At 39.4% G+C, this 22,550-nt stretch overlaps 2 protein-coding genes across 2 annotated transcripts in view; both read left to right on the forward strand.

Annotated features, from left to right (window-relative positions):
• The first annotated feature begins 1,682 nt into the window (after positions 1-1,682).
• Positions 1,683-22,550, forward strand: part of sntg2 (syntrophin, gamma 2) — a 189,297-nt gene continuing 168,429 nt past the window's right edge. The window contains 1 exon segment of the mRNA XM_079641150.1: positions 1,683-2,026. Coding sequence (XP_079497276.1) covers positions 1,958-2,026 — 69 coding nt within the window. The 5' untranslated portion in view covers positions 1,683-1,957.
• On the forward strand, positions 6,446-9,401 carry LOC307013188 (general transcription factor II-I repeat domain-containing protein 2B-like). The gene is made up of 2 exons (XM_079640469.1): positions 6,446-8,552; positions 8,676-9,401. Coding segments are annotated over exons 1-2 (1,971 nt in total). The 5' UTR covers positions 6,446-6,582; the 3' UTR covers positions 8,677-9,401.

Here is a 22,550-nt window from a genome sequence, read left to right on the forward strand (position 1 = left end):
CACTTTGTGATTTTTGAAGCGTTGATGCGATCTTCAGAAATAAAAAGCTAAAGTAATGCTATCAACAAATTACATCAAGGTTGCATGTTTTTATGAAACATAGAAACTTCGGAGATTCTCGAGTGGGTAATTTAATGACATATTTTATGTCACAGAACAAAAATTGAAAGTATCTTCAGCTTGTTTTACCCACAGGCCTTATTTCAGGCTTCTAACCAAAAAAAAAAGCAACGATTGACTCCGAGACAAGGGAACCGGAAATGGTAAAATTCTATGTCTTTTTACGGCTTTTAGGACTCGGGATTAATGCATTACTCTCTTGGCTTTCTTGCCACAAGTTAGAATAACAGATTGATACCATCCTCAAGGTATGCTAAATATAAAGCTATACAGCCAAGTGCTGACAAGGAATGCTTTGAAATAAGTACTTGCACTGTCTCGACTCACAGTTTTTGTACAGCCCAAGAGCCGGGTTGTAACAATGTGTTACCATAGAAGCCCTATTTTCTATCTGAAGATAGCTGCTTTGAGCACTGCAGGAGTGCTATTAATGACCCGTACTACAAACAGTAAGTTGAAAAGGTTATTTTCTGTAGTGAGCAAAGACTCATTGTTTTTTCCTTAAGCATTATAAAGATGTGTTTTTAAATGAGCTGCTTATTTAAGGATTCTTTAAAGTTTGGCGTGTAGAGCTTATGTTTTTCTTGCTTTGACTTTTGAACTTTCTCTCAAACTCCGATTCTGTTTGTACTTTGCAACTCTGTTCTGCCTCTAGAAATATTGATTAGACTAAAACTCAAGGCCGCATTCTGAATTCCACGGGGCTTGCTATATTTGACAACAATACGGTAGGACGATACATTTAGCAGAAAACAGTGTTAACACATCATCTCATCAGATTTCACAGACACATATCGAGCGGGTGCCTGTCATTGTAGTTTGAATCCACAGGAGCCTTCCTAACAATCAAGCTCTCTGATGATACCTTTTTGTATTGTGATAATAGAGCTGTGCTGTAATAGAGCACACTGTAGCCGTCCATCATTGTACTCGCACAGTTGCACACAAAGCTCTAATCCTGATCATTAAAAAATAGCAGGCAGAAGTGTGTCACAGATTATAGGCCTGCAATCATACAAAGTAAAAGCCATCTCTCAGGTACTGTGTGCACTCAGGGTGTTTGAGAGGCTCTATTTTTAACGTCTATTGCTCCTGACAGACTGATGGTTATTGGACGAGGTATAAAGTTGCCTGTAGCATTACAATCCAGAGTAAGTCTGGTTCTGAATTTGACATCACCGGCTGTGAGGAGTTAGTGGTTGGCTCTCAAAATCATCTCCTAAACATCTCTAGAAAAATGAGCATTGCTCCTTTTTACAGAGATTCATTTGAGCCAGTATGAAGATGCTCATGGAAGCTGGCACCGAGTTCTATCTGTGTATTCATCTTCATGTCGTTGTTTTGTATTTTGGTGATAGTGATACCAGAGGCAGTGGTGGCTCCAAAACGAATTGTACTCATTGTTGACACAGCCCACCACTAATTGGATATTCACAAATTATATAATATAATTTATAATATATCCGTTGAGGATTTAGACCGCAGTGAATGGGTTAATGTCCTGTGCTTTGACGCAGGAATGGTTAATAGGACAGGCAGCAGGTGGAGAGCCATGCAGACTGATGAGCAGCAGCACAGGAGCCGCTGTGTGCCGACACTTAGGGCTGAGCCGTGGACAGATAAGCAGCAATTGCCGTCACTTATTTGTCCCTGCAGCAGGCTCAATTATTGTAATTTCAGAATATAGGCACCTTAAAAAAGCCTAGGGCTTATAACAGGCATGGTTTCTTCGTCTGCCTCCGTGGTTGAGTCGCCGGCGAGTAACAGTCAATTGCTGGGTAAATGACTTGAGGCACTCTCGTCGAAGTCAGCGGACGGAGAAGCGGTTTTATGGGAAATGAATGTGACCGGGAAACAGCAACCTGAGCTGAACGAGCGACCCGCCAGCCTTTTGGTTCCAACTTCGGCAAGTAAACCTATTCAGTTAATCAACTTAAATCACTCTGCAGGTCGCCCTACTCCCGTGAGATGTGCTACTGTAAGTGTAGGGGCACCGTTAAAAAGAATGCACGCGCCTTTTTACCTTTGATTGACTCCAGACTACATTTAAAAAAACGATTATTTAGTGCTTCATTGCTTCTAAGTGCTTCTGGATAGTAAGAAGGATTTGAAACAAAACTATTTTCCAATTAAACAGCAGTAATCAATCATGTCGGCATGTATTCAGCACACTATGGTGCGTGTACTTAAACAAGCGTATAACTTTTACCAATAACATTTCGCAGTTCTCCTCAATGCAAATTGAGTGGTGGTCCAGGGCGGGAGCGATTGGTTTGTGCCTTGCTACACGTTTGGAAAAACATCCGGTAAAATACGGCAGTGCTTCGTTAAATATTTGATATAATGTACATGCCGAGTACACCACAAAACTATGCTTATTTCTCAAAGTCCATTTTTCCTGCTGTACATGGCATTTAATTTGACCGGTAAGCAAATACACATTAAACTTCTGGATATGTGAATGCAAGCTGGTGTGACGTTCCTCCCTCATGCTGAAACGGATTTTATATCAGTTTCTGTTTTAAAAGGTGACCATATTCGTGCTATAAATAAACTCGAACACTAGAGCAGTTTAACTATTGTAACTTGACTTATAGTGTCGAAGATGTTAGACGACACATTTTTATAGATTTCTGAATACTAATCCATCGTTTGTTATACTGTATAATCGAAATGTCTGTTCTAATAATTTGCATAAAGTGTATTGAAGGTTGGTTGTGTAATTGTAGACTGGCACTACTTACAATAATAAGGCTATATTTTGAATGCTATATTATTTCCTTTTGTCATGTGTGTGAGTGGCACTTTCTTGAGGGTTTCATGTTAAATTGTGCACTGTGGTTAGGCTACTTGAACAAGAAAATACATGATTTTGACCTTTTTAACAGTTATTCATATTCTGTCAGCTGCCTAAACCGTCACATACATTGGGGAAAAAAAGTATTTAGTCAGCCACCAATTGTGCAAGTTCTCCCACTTAAAAAGATGAGAGGCCTGTAATCTTCATCCTAGGTATACCTCAACTATGAGACACAAAATGAAAAAAGAAAATCCAGAAAATCACATTGTCTGATTTTTAAAGACTTTATTTGCAAATTATGGTGGAAAATAAGTATTTGGTCAATAACAAAAGTTCATCTCAATACTTTGTTATATACCCTTTGTTGGCAATGACAGAGGTCAAACGTTTTCTGTAAGTCTTCACAAGGTTTTCACACACTGTTGCTGGTATTTTGGCCCATTCCTCCATGCAGATCTCCTCTAGAGCAGTGATGTTTTGGGGTTGTCGCTGGGCAACACGGACTTTCAACTCCCTCCAAAGATTTTCTATGGGGTTGAGATCTGGAGACTGGCTAGGCCACTCCAGGACCTTGAAATGCTTCTTACGAAGCCACTCCTTCGTTGCCCGGGCGGTGTGTTTGGGATCATTGTCATGCTGAAAGACCCAGCCACGTTTCATCTTCAATGCCCTTGCTGATGGAAGGAGGTTGTCACTCAAAATCTCACGATACATGGCCCCATTCATTCTTTCCTTTACACGGATCAGTCGTCCTGGTCCCTTTGCAGAAAAACAGCCCCAAAGCATGATGTTTCCACCCCCATGTTTCACAGTAGGTATGGTGTTCTTTGGATGCAACCCAGCAATCTTTCTCCTCCAAACACGTCTAGTTGAGTTTTGACCAAAAAGTTCTATTTTGGTTTCATCTGACATTCTCCCAATCCTCTTCTGGATCATCTAAACCAGGGGTGGGGAACCTCCGGCCTCCGGGCCGTATACGGTCCGCGAGACCATTTGGTACGGCCCTCGAGGTAATTTATAAACACACGCAAAAAATAAAAAAATTGAAGAAATATAGACCGCAAAAAAATAAAAAAAGTGAGTGCCTGTTTTTCCTGGCCAAGATTATGGTCCTTGAACACAACACGAGCCTAACGTGTCTGACAGGGGTGCAGTTTTGACAGAGATCACCAGAAAGCCAGAACGCCGCTCTGGCACTTGAGAAATTGCAGTACCCATAAGGAGCCGTACACATGCCGCAGTTTTTGCGTGGCTGTGTCTTTAGTTGAAAGCCCAGTGGGCGATCTGTTCATCTGTCATACTGATCATACAGTCAATATCTTTGTTGTTATTAGCATCTGGTTAGCTAGCTATGCTAACGAATATAAGAAGCTTTTTCTCTAACCAGTGAGCAAAAGGCACATCTTTATCATCTTTATTCATTTTATCTTTATTTATCTGTTGTTATTTTATTTTACTTGCTTGTAAGCGCTTTGAGCACCAGGAAAAGCGCTTTATAAATCTAATGTATTTTTATTATTATTATTATTGATATGATCATTATAGTTACAAAAAAATAAGAGAATAAAGTAAACGGGTATAAAATACTGTATGACAGTAAAACAAAGTTGTTATTAATAAAGAAGAATACAGTTTGAAAGGGGAGTGATTTGTAAAATATCCATAAAGAAAAAGAAAATCTGCTTACAGTTCTGTTTCATATGTGTGTTGAGAGTTGTATCCATAGATCTCTTCTTGTTGCTCTCAAAGTGCACCAGATTGATGCTTTTAACTTCAATATTTAAAAACAAATCTTCCCGGGGAGCATGCCCCCTGGACCCCCCTAGAGGGTGTGAGGTACCCCCCTACTTAAATCTTTTCCACATGGATATGAAACTAAATACATTTTCACACATCGTGTCCATATCTTTCTGTTGTGGTGCTCATGCCACACCGTGCACGTGCATGCATGCGTGAGTCATGGTAAGATATCTGGATTAAGAGGTTGCTTTTTCTTTGCACAGCATGAAAGAAAGGCCAAATGAATGGGCTGTGTTTTTTTTGTTTTTTTAAGCAGAGGTCAATAATTTGTATGGCCCTCGGAGGATGTTGAAAAAATTGAAATGGCCCTTGAGAGGAAAAAGGTTCCCCACCCCTGATCTAAACGCTCTCAAGCAAACTTCAGACGGGCCTGGACATGTACTGGCTTAAGCAGGGGGACACGTCTGGCACTGCAGGATTTGAGTCCCTGGCGGCGTAGTATGTTACTGATGGTATCCTTTGTTACTTTGGTCCCAGCTCTCTGCAGGTCATTGACTAGGTCCCCCCCGTGTGGTTCTGGGATTTTTGCTCACCGTTCTTGTGATCATTTTGACCCCACGGGGTGAGATCTTGCGTGGAGCCCCAGATCGAGGGAGATTATCAGTGGTCTTGTATGTCTTCCATTTTCTAATAATTGCTCCCACAGTTGATTTCTTCACACCAAGCTGCTTACCTATTGCAGATTCAGTCTTCCCAGCCTGGTGCAGGTCTACAATTTTGTTTCTGGTGTCCTTTGACAGCTCTTTGGTCTTGGCCATAGTGGAGTTTGGAGTGTGAATGTTTGAGGTTGTGGACAGGTGTCTTTTATACTGATAACGAGTTCAAACAGGTGCCATTAATACAGTTAACAAGTGGAGGACAGAGGAGGCTCTTAAAGAAGAAGTTACAGGTCTGTGAGAGCCAGAAATCTTGTTTGTTTGTAGGTGACCAAATACTTATTTTCCACCATAATTTGCAAATCAACTCTTTAAAAATCAATGTGATTTTCTGTATTTTTTTAAAATTTTTAAAAAGAAATTTCTTCTCTCATAGTTGAGGTATACATAGGATGAAAATTACAGGCCTCATCTTTTTAAGTGGGAGAACTTGCACAATTTGTGGCTGACTAAATACTGTTTTGCCCCACTGTACCTGCATCCCGAAAGGGGAAAATGACATATTTCAGCTTGTATTAGAAATACACTTGTTTTTTTCTCTTTTCTGCCAGTGTATATCTTTCTGTGGACATCTTGCATTGCTTTTCTGTACCTTTTCAGTCAACATTTTTTCCCAATCCTTATTGGCTTGATACAAGCCATCATTTGCAATGTGTTTTTCAGCTGTCAGCCGGTTATTTCCTCCACTGGGGTGGACACAGCAACTTTAATGTCATTCGTCCCTAGAGTCCTGCTTTGTGGGCACTTTCTGTTCACCAAACATTTACTTTAAAACCGGATACCTGAGCCTCCAGGGACCCAAGCTTAATTCTGCTAAGAGTGTGTGCAGTTTTCACAAATGTTCCCACTCTCCCCTACCACTAACTGATGGCTACATTTAAACTGGGAGCAGAGTATTCCTGGTAAAATATGCCATCTCTCGCACAAAAACCGTAACATTTACAAATATACTCAATGTACCCAAAATAAAAGTACTTATTATGCAAATTAGTGCATTAAAGTGTTTTTTTGACTTTGTATGCTGCGGGGTAGCTTGTGTATTTACTCCAGGTCTAACTAAAGTCTGATTTAAGTGTTGTGTGTGAATTTTACCTTAGAGCAGACGTGTCAAACTCAAGGCCCGCGGGCCAAATGTGGCCCGCCACGTCATTTTATGTGGCCCGCGAGAGCTTAATAGGTCTGATTGTCTAAAAATAAATAAGTCAAATGCGTGCAGTGACCAAAAACTACATTTCCCACAATACATGCCGATTATGTTACCCGCGAAGTGACGGCATCCCGCCACTAGACTGCAGTGTTTCCACATCGATGCGATTTTCCCAACAAGTGGAATTGAGAAATACAAATAATGATCCCAAAATGTCCAGGAAGAGAAAAATTGATGCAGATGGAAGGGTGTTTCAAGAAAGATGGGAAGGCGAATACATGTTTGTGCTTCAAGGAGAAAAACCGGTATGTCTTTTGTGTTATGAGGCGGTGGCGGTTGTCAAAGAGTACAATCTACGTCGGCATTTTGAGACCAAACACGGAGGTAAGTATGCCAAATTTAGCCATCAAGAAAAACAACAAATTGCCCAAGAATTAAAATGCAAACTGCGATCGCAGCAGAATGTGTTCGCGAAAGCCACAACCAAAAACAACGCGGCAGTGAAAGCTAGCTTTGTTGTGGCTGAAGAAATCGCCCGCGCTTCAAAGTCTTTTTCAGAGGGAGCGTTTTTGAAGCAGTGCATGCTGAAGGTCTGTGAGCAGGTGTGTCCCGACCAGATACAGACTTTTAAAAATGTCAGTTTATCAAGAAACACCATCGCGGACCGAGTTAAGGAACTAGCAGGAAACCTGGCAACACAGCTGGCCGAAGAGACACGCAGCTACATAGCTTTTTCATTAGCTGTTGATGAAAGCACAGACAACACGGATACAGCGCAGCTATCTATTTTTATTAGAGGCGTGAAGTCGGACCTCTCTGTCACTGAGGAGCTGTTGGATGTGGCTGCCATGCATGGGACCACAACGGGACGGGACATTTTTGATGCGGTGGAGAAGTCCGTCAGTAAAAACGCATTGCCCTGGGAAAACTTGGTGGGATTAACTACAGACGGTGCACCTGCAATGTGTGGAAGAAAAGTGGGCTTGGTTGGACTAATGAAGGAGAAAATGCAAGAAAGTAACTGTCACACGCCTCTGATAACGTATCATTGCATTATCCATCAAGAAGCTTTGTGCGGGAAGGTGCTGGGGATGGATGATATATTGACCACGGTCATGAAGACAGTGAACTTCATTCGGGCGCGTGGCCTGAATCATCGTCAGTTCCAGCTGTTCTTGCAGGAGATGGGCTCGGAGCACGGAGACGAGCCGTACCATACAGAAGTAAGGTGGCTGAGTAGGAGCAAAGTCCTCAAACGATTTTTTGAGCTTAGGGAAGACATTGCTCTTTTCATGCAGAGTAAAGGAAAACCCTTGTCTGAACTGTCAGATCCAAACTGGCTGTGTGACTTTGCTATGTTGTGTGACATAACCGAACATCTCGCCCAACTGAATCAGAAGCTGCAGGGACGCAAACAAGTCATCACGCAGATGTCCGACACGATCACGGCTTTCCAGCGTAAACTTGACCTATGGATGTGCCAAGTGAAACAGGACAATCTTGCCCACTTTCCTGTTTCTCAGAGCATCTCAGCCTCATGTCCCGGTACTTTCTCATGTGCTCAGTTAGCTACCAAACTGAGCCTGTTGATGAATGAGTTTGATCGGCGCTTCTCTGACTTCAGAGCACAGCACTCTGGATTTGCCATCTTTGCTAGTCCTTTCACCACCGACGTGTGCACTGCACCCCAACAACTTCAGATGGAGTTAATAGAGCTTCAAAGCGATAGTGGCCTGAGAGCAAAGTTCCAGGATGTTACAATCCAGGACTTTTACCGTCTACTGCCCCCTGCTTTCATGCCACAGCTTCGACTTCATGCTGGCCGTGTTCTGTCTATGTTTGGGAGCACCGATCTGTGCGAACAGATGTTTTCAATAATGAATCTAAACAAAAACAAGCACAGATCACGCATCACTGACGACAACCTCCACGCTGTTCTACGGATTGCTACAGCACAGGACCTAAAACCAGACATTGACACACTGGCCACGGAAAAACGGTGTCAGACATCTGGTCAGAAAACACATTGGTAAGCATTTGAAAAAACCTAATAATATATAATAAAATGCAATTCAACCAAGAAGAACAATAGTTAAACTATGTGCAATGTAATGATTGTGTTTGCATTTTGTTTTGTGTTTGTTATTTACAGAACATGATCAATGGATGAGGATGGTGGAGAGGGGATCCACATGGTGTGTTCAAGGACAGGCAGCATCTCCTCATCAAAAACTAACCTAAAAACTTGACCAATATAGTTGTGGACTGAGACAACCCTTATTTTGTTATTTTGAGATTATTACATATACTACTTTATATGTGTAGCAATGTATTTAGTGTTTGCAGGTTTTATGTGTTTATGCAAACAAATGTTTACTGTAATCAAACCATCTCTCATGAGTTGGATGTATGCCCCCTGCAAGGCTGTGTGCAGCCATTTGTTTTTGTAAAATGCTACATCTGTCACACATGTTCTTAGCAGCTCACAATTGTTGGTTTTACAGTTATTTGTTATTTCAAGTTTTGAACAAAGTTAATGTCATAACTTGTGTTTGATGTTATTTTTCTTTATTCACTTGGATAGTTTGATCGTTGATTGATGCAGTAATATGGGTTTCATAATCTGACAAATTAAAAGGATTTATGTTATAATAACAGAGCAACAAGCAAACATATTTTTTACATCTATGCAAATATATATGTAATATTTGTAACTTGAATAAGTAATAAATTCAGAGTTATTTAACATTAAGGAGTAGTTACATTTATTTTACATTGCATTTAGTTACATTGCATTTAGTTACATTTATAAGTTACATCTGGCCCTTTGAGGGCAACGATTATGCTGATGTGGCCCTCGGTGAAAATGAGTTTGACACCCCTGCCTTAGAGCAAGTGGTACTGCTCTGCATGAATGAGGTGTGAATGGGTGAATGACTCTTATGTAATTCACCTTGAAGGGTCAAAAAGACCTGATAAAGCGCTGTATAAGTAGTCCGTTTACCATTTGATTATATTTCACATTAGTTACTAAAGGTACAACATAAATGAAGTGGTATAAAGGTACACAATTTAACTCTGAAGTGGGGTAGAACGACAAAGTAGCATAAAATGGAAATACTCAAATAAAGTACAAGTATATAAAATTGTACAGTACTTGAGTAAATGTGCCTCGCGTGCAATTTAAGGGTGTAAAGCACTGACTTGATTGTGCTTCCACAGTAAGTAAAGTCAGTATTTAGCAGGTCCCTGAACAGCTGTAATCAGAAAAGACTTGCTAGTGGCCTTCAATCAAAGCAGCTCTTTCAAAATCTGGCTTTTTGTAACACGCAGATACACTAAGAATAGTTCAGTAATTGGCGACCACTGATACATGAGATTAAAGGGCTGTAGAGGCCTACTTTCCCTTATTTGACCATAGTAAACTGGGTGCACATCAACGGATATTAGATGTCTCTGTTGATTAAGTGTTTTATATTTGTCAGTTTGACGATTTTCAGTTATTTGGAGGTAAATAATAAAAGGTTTGTGTGAAAATTCAGTTTTTATGGAATTTTAATAGTCGTCAAGGTACAGTTGACTGGTCGAAACAAAAGGAAGAAAGGCCGGTCTCTGCTATATGTGCATGAGTCTGTGTTTGAATTTAATGTCAGGGTATATTAGTGCTGTGATGGACGGGCGGTGTTTGCAGGGTGTTTACCTGCCTCCCTGCATTATAAGAAACTGCATCCTTGTCTTGATTCAAGCTGTATTTTTTAAATGTGACAACTTTAAACTGTACTATGTACATTTCTGTACACATAATAATCTCCTGGATTTTAAATCCATGACAAAGTATGTGCGTGTGCGCGTGCACGCATGCGTAGTAATCAGCAGCAGCGAACCGCTTCAACACGTGTATTCACGGCATTTCATTTAGTTATTTTACTGTATCTTCTTATTATAGACACATGCATTTCCAAACATTTGGTCTACCTACGCTGTAAAATGTATTATCTTTTCAATTTACACACGGCATCTATTGCACGTCTGTCCGTCCTGGGAGAGGGATCCCTCCTCTGTTGCTCTCCCTGAGGTTTCTCCCCTTTTTCCCTTTAAACTGTGGGTTTTCTCTGGAAGTTTTTCCTTGTACGATGTGAGGGTCTAAGGAGAGAGGGTGTTGTATTGTCATACTGATATTCTGTACAAACTGTGAAGTCCACAGAGACAAATGTGATATTGGGCTATATAAATAAACATAGATGGATATTGTTGTTTTATAGTTATTTGTTAATGTAACCCAATTTGTGTTCTTTGAAATTGAAAAGGATATCGCATTTTGTTTGTTAGTTTAGTTGCATTTGTATACGTCTTAAGTGTAATTTGGCCTGGCTTCCTATTTTCTATGGACATGCTTTTATTTTTGAAGGAGAGTTAGCGCTGTTGACATGTTGTTGCTATGGAAACAATGTGACGGAGATTAACGGAGAAAAGTAATATCTTCATGTAAAGATGCAGAAAGATAACGTATTCAACGTTTATGGTTAGGGATGTCCCGATCACCTATTTTTGTTTCCGATCATTTGATTTTGACAATTTGCCGATACCGATTTTCCCGATCCGATCTTTATGCAATGCATTAAGAGAAAAAAAAAGCTAAAAAGCATTCAAGTTGTCCCTTAAGGTTATTTTTTTATTTAAATTGGATATTCTATCCAACATGGATATACATGTAGCTTCTTTTTTTCCCAGCAGCATTGGATCAGTTCAGTTGGGCAGCATTGGATCAAAACAAAATAAAGCTTATCAGTACTCATTAGCTTACTGCTACAATTAGACACTGCGCCCTGCCCACTCTGTTGCCAGATTTGAGAGAAATAAGCAACCACGTCTATGAACATAAGCCCCAAAGAAGCAACACATACATGATGTTGTGTAATCTGAAACCAAAACTAAGGCCTCAGGATGACTTTAAGACTTGAACATGGTCATTTTTGTTAAGTATTTATAAAAAAAAAAATCCAGATTCCCGATTTTTTTTTTCTTTTGAAAATCACATGATCGGCTCCGATCCCCGTTCACGTGATCGGATCGGGACATCTCTATTTATGGTTAAGTGTTAGCACCCCCCAAAGAGGCACAAGCTCTTACGTTGATATTGGAGATTTCAAAAAATTCAATTTGAAAAAAAAACGGGGACAAAACGATTATCCGAACAACGAAATTGAAACCCGAATAGTACTCCAATGAACGAATATTCGGATATAACCCTACCTGTCAGAGGGTCAGTGGTTCAATCTCCAGCCCTTGCAGTCAACATATTGAAGTGTCCTTGAGCAAGATAACTAACCCCAAATGGCTTCTGTAGGAATGCAGTCAATGGTATAGAGTAAAGTTGTAAGTGTACTTGCACAATTGTGTAAAAAGACACAAACCCATTTGGGCAGTTTCTATTATTTTTAAGATTTGAATTCGACAAAGCGCTGGGGTCAATATTTGGCTATTAAGTACTTTGGGTAGGGTTATTTGCTCCTATTGGTCAGTCCAATTTGACAACACTGATGCAACCCGTTTTGATTCAGAACTGAGCCTTGCTTTGTAAACAGGCTACATTGACCAAGATCTGGTGCAATTGGTTCCTTGTAAGTTGGATTCCTGTAGGGATGTCACTTGAACTAATTACTAGAACCTTGTCAATACCAACACGTATTAATGTGACAAACCTGCAGATACTACTTATTGGTCCCTAAAGCACAGAAATCTGGCAGTGCGCCCTGGATCACATGTTTCCTCCTCTGCTACCTCCCTAACAGCTGTTTGCTGTGAACACATTCACACCTTTCTCTTTCACTCTACTAAACCTGGTTCTCACAAACGTCACTTTTTGTGATCATTTATTCAGTAAATTGAGGCTTCCAGGAGACACAGCCAAGTTCAAGTTAGCTGTTTGCCTATAATCAAGTGCAATCAATATAACGTTCCCATGATGTGTTCAGGAGTCCAATGGTGGTGTCTCAAAAGGGAACTTTGGGATTGTAGCCTTTGCAGACCATTTACATGCACAAAAACCTACCAGTGAGGGAAACCCCAAAAATATATAAAAGGGCCTCTTTAACAATGTTCCATCTGCAGTCTTCCTGAGAATTAAACATGACAACTTTCTCTGAGCAAATATACCAGACAAAAGAGTAAGGTAGTGATGATGTATTTTTGTTGGCCGACATTTGACTAAAAGCAGTGATATATTTTAATAGATTTTTGGAATATTAAAGAAAATAAGTCTTACAATAATAAGGCAAACACACATATAGGATACTTACACTTTTTGTGTTCAAAAGGATAATCTCCAAAAATGTTACGACTTTTATGACTTTGAAGCGTTAATGCAATCGCCAGAAGTACAAATGTAACGTTGACGTTGCATCTCCACCGCTAAGCTAAAGGCAGCTAATGTTCGTTTGGAGGACTTTTAGTCGTCTCTTTTAGTCACTTGTTAGCAAACACTATGTTATGACATATAGAAACAATATTCATCACCAGTGGGGTATTTACGGTCATATTTGATATTCTGGGTAAAAACTTTAAAAGCTTTTGAGCTTCTATTAACCACAGACCTTATTTCAGTCATATAACCAGAAATGTTTCAATTCCAGATGAGGGAACAGAAAATGGTAAAGTGCTAACTCATATCCGGGTTTTAGGACTCATCCCTGCACCATTCTATACTGACACAAAAATATTGATATACAGTAACAATGATGGAAAATGATTCTTTACTCACAGCCTTAGATAATTGCACTACATGTTAGTGGTATGGGCTGGTCGTCAATACCTTTACAGACGAAACAAGGCCAACCAAAAACTATGATCACAAATGGTACTAAAATAAAATGCAGTGATGAATAATTACCAGACAATCAAATCCTTGTCCCTTTTCAAAAGGCAAGAAAATAAGTGACATATAATGTCGTATATAATTCCGGCCCCCTGCGGTCACATCCCGGAGAATGTCTCTTGGCAGGATCCGAGGAAGCATAATTATACCCTACTGAATGAAGTGTGAAAGACTGTTTTTTTTCCTTCAGGAAGTCAATCATTATTCAACCAAATAATTCCTGTTACACCATGAACACGTAATCTCTTAAAATGTTCACAGAGCTACCAAAGTAATTGTTGACATAATATTGTCAAACTAAAAGCCAAGTTTAACAAAAATAAGGTTATATTAATTTTTTTTATCATAGCATAGCATTTCCTACTTACGCTGAATCAACTGTTTAGTAACACTGTGCCAATCATGATACATATATAGATATCGTTTCCCCGGGGTTGCACTTTAATTATTTTAAGGAAAATGAACTAATGACTGGAACTAGAGGAACCCATGAGAGACCTGAAGTGGGCCAAAGGGCACACTCCAGTGTTATATCATAAATTTGTATTTTTTAAAGTGTATAATTAGTCCCTGTAGGAAGTGCAAAGATACATATATAATACAATATTATGCACAGTCATATTCCATCATTCAACTAACTACAAAACCAGGCTGTAATTAAAGTCTTAATTAGGTGGTGTTTTAAAAAAATGTAAATGTCAAGAGGATATGTTGTGTCATATATCCTGATACATCAAAACATGTTGCGCTGTCACTGTTTGGAATCTTTCTGCAATATGTTTCCTTGGCAAATAAAAGGAAACTCGTCTTCTGCATTATTAATACCCACTGCGTTTCATTAGCATTCTTATTTAGATTCCAGGCAGGAAAAACTTATGCATTTTAATGTCCCTATTCATTTCCAAGTGAGATATAAAGTACTCTGCCATGTCCCTAAACCAGCTTAGTAGATTGTTGTGGACATTTCTTTAACACTTAAGGCAACTGCACTTGAAAAGCAATACTTTTTTTTTTGGTTGTCTTTGTGGATTTTGTCTTTAGAATGGAAATATTCACGGCCCCAGATTAGTTCTTCAAAAACTACATTCACCCCAAATTACCCCTCACATTGTGCCAAAATAAGACACCCAATCCCCACTCATACATAACTCTGTTACTGCACTGTTGATTGTGTAAAACAGAGGAAAAAATAGGCCTATGCTTTATACCCTTGAATAATAAAAGGAACAATTTATAGAAAATGTGCGGCCCATACTAGTTGGAACTTCCTTCATTTTGTCATTTATGTCTTCCCGCTTACAAAACCATAAGCAATAATCTCACATGTAGGACGGATTTGGCGATACTTGTGCGGCCGTGCTGCTATTTGAGATGCACAGCTCTGAGAGACGAGCCTATTCAAACAATGAATGCACAATGGAGAGGAAATGCACAAGTGGCTTTGATTCCTCTGAGTCGCTCTGAGTGGAAGATTGAACTGGGATGATTGCGGGACATATAATACCACATTTCTGTGAGCTCTGTGCATAAGAGGACAGCGCCGTTCTGGCTACTGTTTATAGACCTTCCAGAATATTGACACACGGAGCTGTACAGCATACAGTGGATTGACTGTCGCATAGGGAAGTTACCTACTTAAAGCATAAAAGGTTATTTACAGATTAATTTAAAACAGAATATTTGGTATAGAAACATCAAACAACCACGTTTGCCGAGAAGAACTGCACTCCCACGTTATTACACTTATCTGCTTTTCAGCAAATGCTTTCTTAGCATTTCTGATCCCTGGATTCAGTCAGATACTGTATAAAACATCCAGTTTCAAATAGTTGTGCTATATAGAGTGTTAGCTTATTTTGCGCACCCATTGACACGCAAATGGCTTGAGAAAATATTTTTAAGTTTTAGATGTAGAATTATATAAATAAAATCAAGTACATTGACTTCATCATTTGCATTATAGTTTTGTCATTGTGTTAACAGTAACTCTTTGTAGGGTCCCACACTAAATATATTTACTGTACCACAGTGTGCTGCAGATTTACCCAGCATGGCTGAGTCATTAGGTCTTGCTGTTTTCAAAAAGTACATTAACAACAGCTTGTGCAGACATGCTTCAGCATTAATGAAAATAATCCATCACTGTAAATTAGATGGTTCTTCATTATACAACTCAATGAAAACAAGACTTTATAAAAAAGGTTGCATTGATATTTGACGAGTAACTGAATGTGAAGACGGATAGTTGTTCCCATTTACTTGTGCTTCTTTGCTGCTATAACTCTAATGTAGTGTTGTGTATCGATTGGAGGAATTGAAAATAGCTCCACCATTTGTGGGAGACTTATTAGCAGCTTGGTAAATTCATGTTTGGCCAAATTACCAAAGTTTATGGTCATCAGTGAGGCTTTATCATTCGGCTGTTTTAAATAGTTTTTCGATGCCAGTCACATTGCATATTGGTATTTGAACTAAGTAGGTAACTTTGGCACGATTGCCAAAACGTGCATGTTTGCAACTTGTGAAATGTGCATGTTGGCAAAAATACAACCTCATTGCTGGCAAAATATATATGCTTGCTTGCAGTTTTCCTGTAGGAGCCTGACTTGTCAGAATATCAATTATTGCGAATAAAGGAGAATATCCATATATTTCTGATGGGTTTAAATAATGCAACTACTTTTTCATTTCTAGCTCCACGTTGTAGCATTCTGCTTGGAATTCTCCGATGAGTAGTAAAAAGAAAAACCCAAACCTTACTATAATAAATCCCATGCTAATTAATGACAAATTGAAATGCACGTGTTACTGTGAAACAATATAGCTATTATACTGCTTATATAACCCGAGATTTAATTTACTTGGAAGAACTAGGTTTTTATTTTCTTCCTCTTCTGTATTTAAAAAAAAGAAGAAGAATACGTAAATTATCCAGATGGTGATGTTCAGCTTGACAAAGGTTCAAATTTGGATACCTGTCAACATCATCCAGTTCTTGTTACACATACGGCTCATTAAAGATAAGGCTGCTCATTAGTTGCCCAAAATGAGAAAACTATGAATCTTCCATTTGCATAGTTGTTAAATGTAACCTGATGGTGTTAATTAGCATTGTCAGTTGTAAAGTGTTAAAGGTCCTGTCCAGAGGCTTAAGGGAATTGTATTTTGAGGAAAATTATTGGACGCGAGTCATTACTACGGAAATAATACATACATATAGAAATCTGAATTGAAGTGAGACCAACTTCCAATAGTAAACATACAGAACATTTTTTATTATCTTGTACAGAGGGCAAAATGATTGTACACATGATAATTATCGTACAACTAGCAACCTAATCCTTAATAGTTAATTGATTTGGGGTTCTTTTGCTTGAAGATTTCATATTTTTACACTCATTAACAACCTCTAGTCATTAGCGAGAGTCAGTAAATTGGCAGTGATGTCTTGGTATTGACCAGAGGCTTTTCCAGCCGTCAAAACTTATGAATCATGGCTGTAACTGTACAAAATCCATAATAATGGGTTTCGTTAATTTGGAAACTAAACTGAAGGAATTAAGTGTGATTATCTAGAGAAGGCCGTAAGTGGATTAAGGCAATATGTTTTTTCTGCTATAGTGGATTGTACAAGTTTTATGAGACGTTATGTGATCGATCTGCAGGAAACCATGATTTGTGAACCAACCTGTTATTAGTTGTTTTACATATATGAGAAAAGCAAACAGACTATCAAATCCTAAGAAAATATTCATCATGGAATCTGATACTTAACCTTGACTTGATTGTCAAAATTCCCAGGATTTGAGGGCTCTTGCACCACCACCCCTGTCACTTTTAGCTTCCTGTATGGATTCTGTCAACTTCAAGTAACCAAACCAGTAACCAATTGTAGCTAGGGCTGGGCGATATGGTCTCTAAATTATATCGCGATATTTACTGACTATATCGCCATACACGATATATATTGCGATATTCTGAAATTTCCTCTAAAACACATACATTTTTTTAATTTAACCCCTTGATGTTTACAGTCACGCTAGTATGATGATTCTAGTAGTCCCTGTAACATATGTCTGCATTAAACCATTATTATTTATACTGTCTTCATTTGTGGTTTCTATTAAAACGATTTTAACCAACACACAAAAAATATATACTTGTGTAGCCCCACAGTTAGCTGCAGTCGGTTATATTAGCCTACATATATTTGCCTTGAGTAAAATTAAGGAGGTTTGGGTTTTTTGTAGCCTCACACTCTCAGTCACACAGGGTCTGCCACTAACTTAACATTGGACTGAGAAACTGTTTTATTGACAGTCAGTCGATGTGCACATCAGGCTACAATATAGAAAGAAATGTGGCTCATAATGTTGGCCAACTTACTTTCTGCTTCGTCATTCTGTACCATACGGGGGTTCTGAATACATCTGTGATTTTAGCACATTTCGCTGCCTCCTCCTCGCGTGCTTTTTTCTCCCTTTCCCTCTCTGCACCACCTTTCCTCCTTTTTTTCGCAGGATGGGGGTCCATCCTTCCACAATTATTAAGGCTGCCGGTGTCAGTTCAGTCGGTCCAGTCCACACAAATGCAAACAGCAGCGCGCTGGTCTCGTGAGAAACGGAGTGGAACAACCATCTTCATTATTCTCCTGAAATGTAATTGTGCCAATCGCTAGTCTGACAGGTGCGTGGTTCTCACTGCGTCTCATACCGGTGCGACTTTATTTAGGACACCCGCCTGCCGCATTCATGGATTTGGCCTGCAGTCACCGCATCTGGGCTGAGTTAAACATGGGCCATGTCAGCAGGCCACATCATATTATGCCAGCGTTGCGTTCACAAGACGCACAAAAAAAAAATAACATGTTGTGCTAAGGTTTAAACTAGCTAACCTTTCTTTCGCTCTCCTCAAAACAAATGCCTCTCTGTCACTGTGCGTGTGTGACTGTCTATGAGGGAGAAAGGAAAGCTCATTTTGGCCGCGGCGGGAAACTGATTTGACAACATAATACTCGATGTTCACGATGTGGTCATTTACGACATCGCATGTAGTGCAATCCACGATGTATCGTGTAAACTCGATATATCGCCCAGCCCTAATTGTAGCATACTGTATATGTTTGCAAGCTAACATATTAAACATGTTAATTAAATATAGTTATACGCAAGACCCTTGCACTTTGAGTTGAGCTATGACATTGGTTTCCATTTTGGGTGCAGTTTAGGTAATATTTAACTTCCGATACCAACGTACCTTCTATCCTGGGCTTTTTCAACCACTAGGTTGGCGCCATAGACTGTGTAAAATATGGACGTGGTATCCAGGACGTCAAACATAGGTTACGTTGAAGCCTATATTCGACATATATAACATAAGAGCTATTGTAAAGCCCACATTGGGGGGCCTCCTGCTCTCGGTATTTTGGCAGTAACGCTACCTAGCCAATCAAAAAATAGGTATCATTGGTGCAGTTACTAAGCAACATGAGATGGTACCCACCTGTCGCTCAAAGAACATTATGCGTGCTGCATTATCAAAAATCCCACTGCTTTTCTTGCCAGACCTGATCAGGCCGTAGCCGAGGTTGCTGTACAAAGGTTGGTTTAGTGATGTAATTCCTTTCATTAACCAACATAATTAATCTTCAAATCTGACCATAACATAATTATGGTCGCATACTTTTCTCAAAGTTAACCTATTATGAGGAACTTTTAAAGTGCTGATCTTTTAAGAGTTTGCAGAGGGGTGACATTTGGCACTATTTGTCCATGCAGACTTGCCCGTTTCTTTTGCAGTATAACTGTGGCCGTTTCTCGATCGTGAGGATGCTTGCTTGGTAGCACATGTCTTCCGAGTCACTTGCTTCAGAAGCTAGGCAAGAATCCTTCCTGGCATTCGGAAAACGAAGAGTGGAACAGGCTAGCAAGTGTGCAGGTGTGCGTCATATGAGAGGCCCCGCCTTACATTTTCCACCACAGATTTGGGGAAATTGGCCGTGCGCAAAGCATTGTGGGGATTTTAAGGACGCGAAGTCTACCCATGTGCAGCCTCGAAATTACCCCCAAACCAAGGACGCGGCCTCGGTGGAATTTTAAGTATGCTGGAGATTGGAACAGTCCTTCGGCGGCACTCGATGACGTAGCATCCTTGAAATATTGGCTTGGAAGCCAGTTTCCTCGAGATTGAGAAACGGCCAGTGTTTCTCAAAGTGTTGTCCACCACTGGTGGTCCGTGAGTGCCCCCTAGTGGTAACATTTCACATTTTAAATTAATTAATTAAAGTTTTCAACACTCTCGCAGGAATATCTCCGCAATGGAGCGAGCTTAAGTTTCATCGATTGCATGATATAGCCCGGCGCAACACCTTTGTCACACATGTTGCCACTTGTTTGTACCATTTTCAGGCGATTTTTAATCTGTTCTAGAAAAACTGTGTTTTTTATTTTATTTCAAGAAGCGTATAAAACAAACAATGGATGTCTTTTATGAACATTTATCCATGCTGAAAGTAGATTTAGATTTTTTAGGAGTGTGATAGAGATTATCTAATATATGCATCCAATTAAACATTGCATGAAGTCTGTTGATGATCAGAGGCTGTTGTTGGGGGGTTGCATAAACGTTTTTTTATTTTAGTTTTGTAGGCAGACCATGCAGGCCTGCAAAATGGTCACCAAGGCTCATGTTTTAATAGCATTTTTACAAAAAAAAGGCCAGACGAGCCTAACATGTGAAAAAATGGCTTAGACCTCAGAGAGCTAAACCTGGGCCTGCGACCATAGTTTTACTGTATTTTGTTTTGAAAATCCACAGCGGAGGTTTGTGTCGTACTACATGCGGTGTATTTTGCATATCTCTCAGTAGCCAACGATCTAAGAGTCTGTTGGCTCGGACACAAACTCCGTAATAAATGTAGTCTACATTTCATAAGAGGTGTAAAACCTGAGAGCATTTTAAATCGCATTTGAACGAAATGCTTATGATCTGTTGTATTTGTATTGTTGATTTATTGTGTGAACGAGGCGATATAGAGAGGTCACGTTAAGCTGTTATTAGGCTGTAATTTGTTATACTGTTGGAGTGGTAAGCAGGCCTATTGTTTTTGGATATTTGTGGAGTTAGGTCCTTGGTTTCAGAAACACTGCATTAGAAAGTCAATGGAGCACAACAGTTGTTTTTCCTCTTTTCAGTCACTTTTATTTGCTGAACCCTAAACCACATGTCACGGCAGCTGATCGTCCGAAGCTTTTTTAATAAGCCGAGTAATTGTGAAGGTGTGGAGAAAACGAGGTGAAAAAAGAGGGATTGATGCGGTGGAGGATGAAGGACAAGCCAATAAGTTTAAGTGGCTAGGAGGGAAGATGGCAAAATGTTCTGCGACATCTGCAGAAAAGCTAAGATGAGTAACGGATTTGTCCGAGGGTGCACAACGATGCAGAAATCAGCATTCAGGCTAGGCTACAGCAGATCAATTGAGTTGTTCTTGTAAAACATTTTTTCATATTTTGATTGTAATTGTCTAATTTAAAACTATGGTATTGTTCCTATTTGCCTGTTTAGGCACAATGTTCGGTGTTTTTAGCGGCCTCTGCCCCCCTCTGCTGTGCTGTCAGTGCAGGAAAAAATAAATCGTTCGTGTTGACATGAAAAGTGACCACACGGTCGGTGTCTCTGTTCATCTTTTTTTTTGTCCATGCCCTTAAAGGTTCTGTATGAATCATAAAAAACAATGAATGAATGAACATTTGCTGCTCAGTACCCAAACATAAATATTAAATATGTCTCATATCATCATTAAAACATGAAAAATAAAATGGCGGGTAATAATGGATTATGACGGAAATGTTACGATCCTGTCCGTCAAAATGACGGACAACGAAAAAGTCTAACGCAACCACTGGATATGACAGATGAACAGATCGCCACTGGGCTTACAACTAAAGACACAGCTACGCAAAACACGCAGCATGTGTACGGCTCATGTGTATCCTCTGAGAATCTGCCTTGGTACAAAGTAGCAGTGAAAACATGGGACGGAGTTTCATTGATTTGGGCATTCTCACAATGGAGGTGGAATGGATTTGATAATGAAGCACTGACACAGCACTGACACAGCGCTCTACAAAGAGCGGAGAGTGGATAGACCGATGCACGGACTTTCCACATTGTAAAAGTGGGGGGGTCTAAACTAATCATTTTAAAAGGTGGGGGGGACTTGTCCCACCTTCATATAATGGCTGCGACATGGTGTTTTGTTTCTCTATTTCAGTTTTTTTAAAAGAACTTCAGATTAACATCCTAATCGTACTTGCTGTCCCCTGGGTGTTTATTGAAGATACTGTCTGACATCTGCCAAGCTCGAAATCAATCCTACGTTCCAGTAAGGGCAGAATATTTAACGTGTTTAGAAAAAGTCTCAGTGTAATATGCCTCTATGACCTGTAGTAAATAACTCCGGCAAACCCAGATCTGTCTTTGCTGCCAAGTTGACCTGCAGTTGGAGCAGAGGTGGTGATGAAAGGCTAGGCTGGTTCTACCACAAATAACAGTTGAACTGATAAGAACACTGGACGGCCTTCTTTTTTGTGAGGGAAAACCTTTTGTAGTTTTTTAGAAATTAGAATACTTATCTAATAATATGATGTAACTAATAGTTGTTTAAAATAATCAATGTTTAGTGATATACAGATGTAGCACTGAATTTCAGACTCCAGCTTACAGCTTCCTGCCTACGACCTGCCTAAAACCAGTATAGAGGAATGTTAAGCCCTCCCACTATTTTCCAAGAGGGCGTTGCCAGATTTTCAATTTCAGGTTTTAACCAGGAGATGGCGCTTCATTCACAAATACAGAAAGACAAATTTCATGGACTTTCAGTTGTGTTTTGAAGAGCATTTGAACACATCAATATTTTAGATCAACTAAAGTATATCTAATCTTGTAATTCAATAATATATAGTCTTTATATATTAAATAATTATAATGTAAATGTTTACATTACACTTCTTTATTTGTTATGCTCATACTTTTACCTTTACAATCGTTTGCTTTAATATGCAGTATATTTTTTGTATATTTTTGTGTTTGCTTCCTCCTGCTCCCTTTCGGACACATACTGTATGATTTATTATTATTATTAATATGAAGATA

This window comes from Notothenia rossii (genome assembly GCF_949606895.1).
Source record: "Notothenia rossii genome assembly, chromosome: 7".
Lineage (NCBI taxonomy): Eukaryota > Metazoa > Chordata > Actinopteri > Perciformes > Nototheniidae > Notothenia > Notothenia rossii.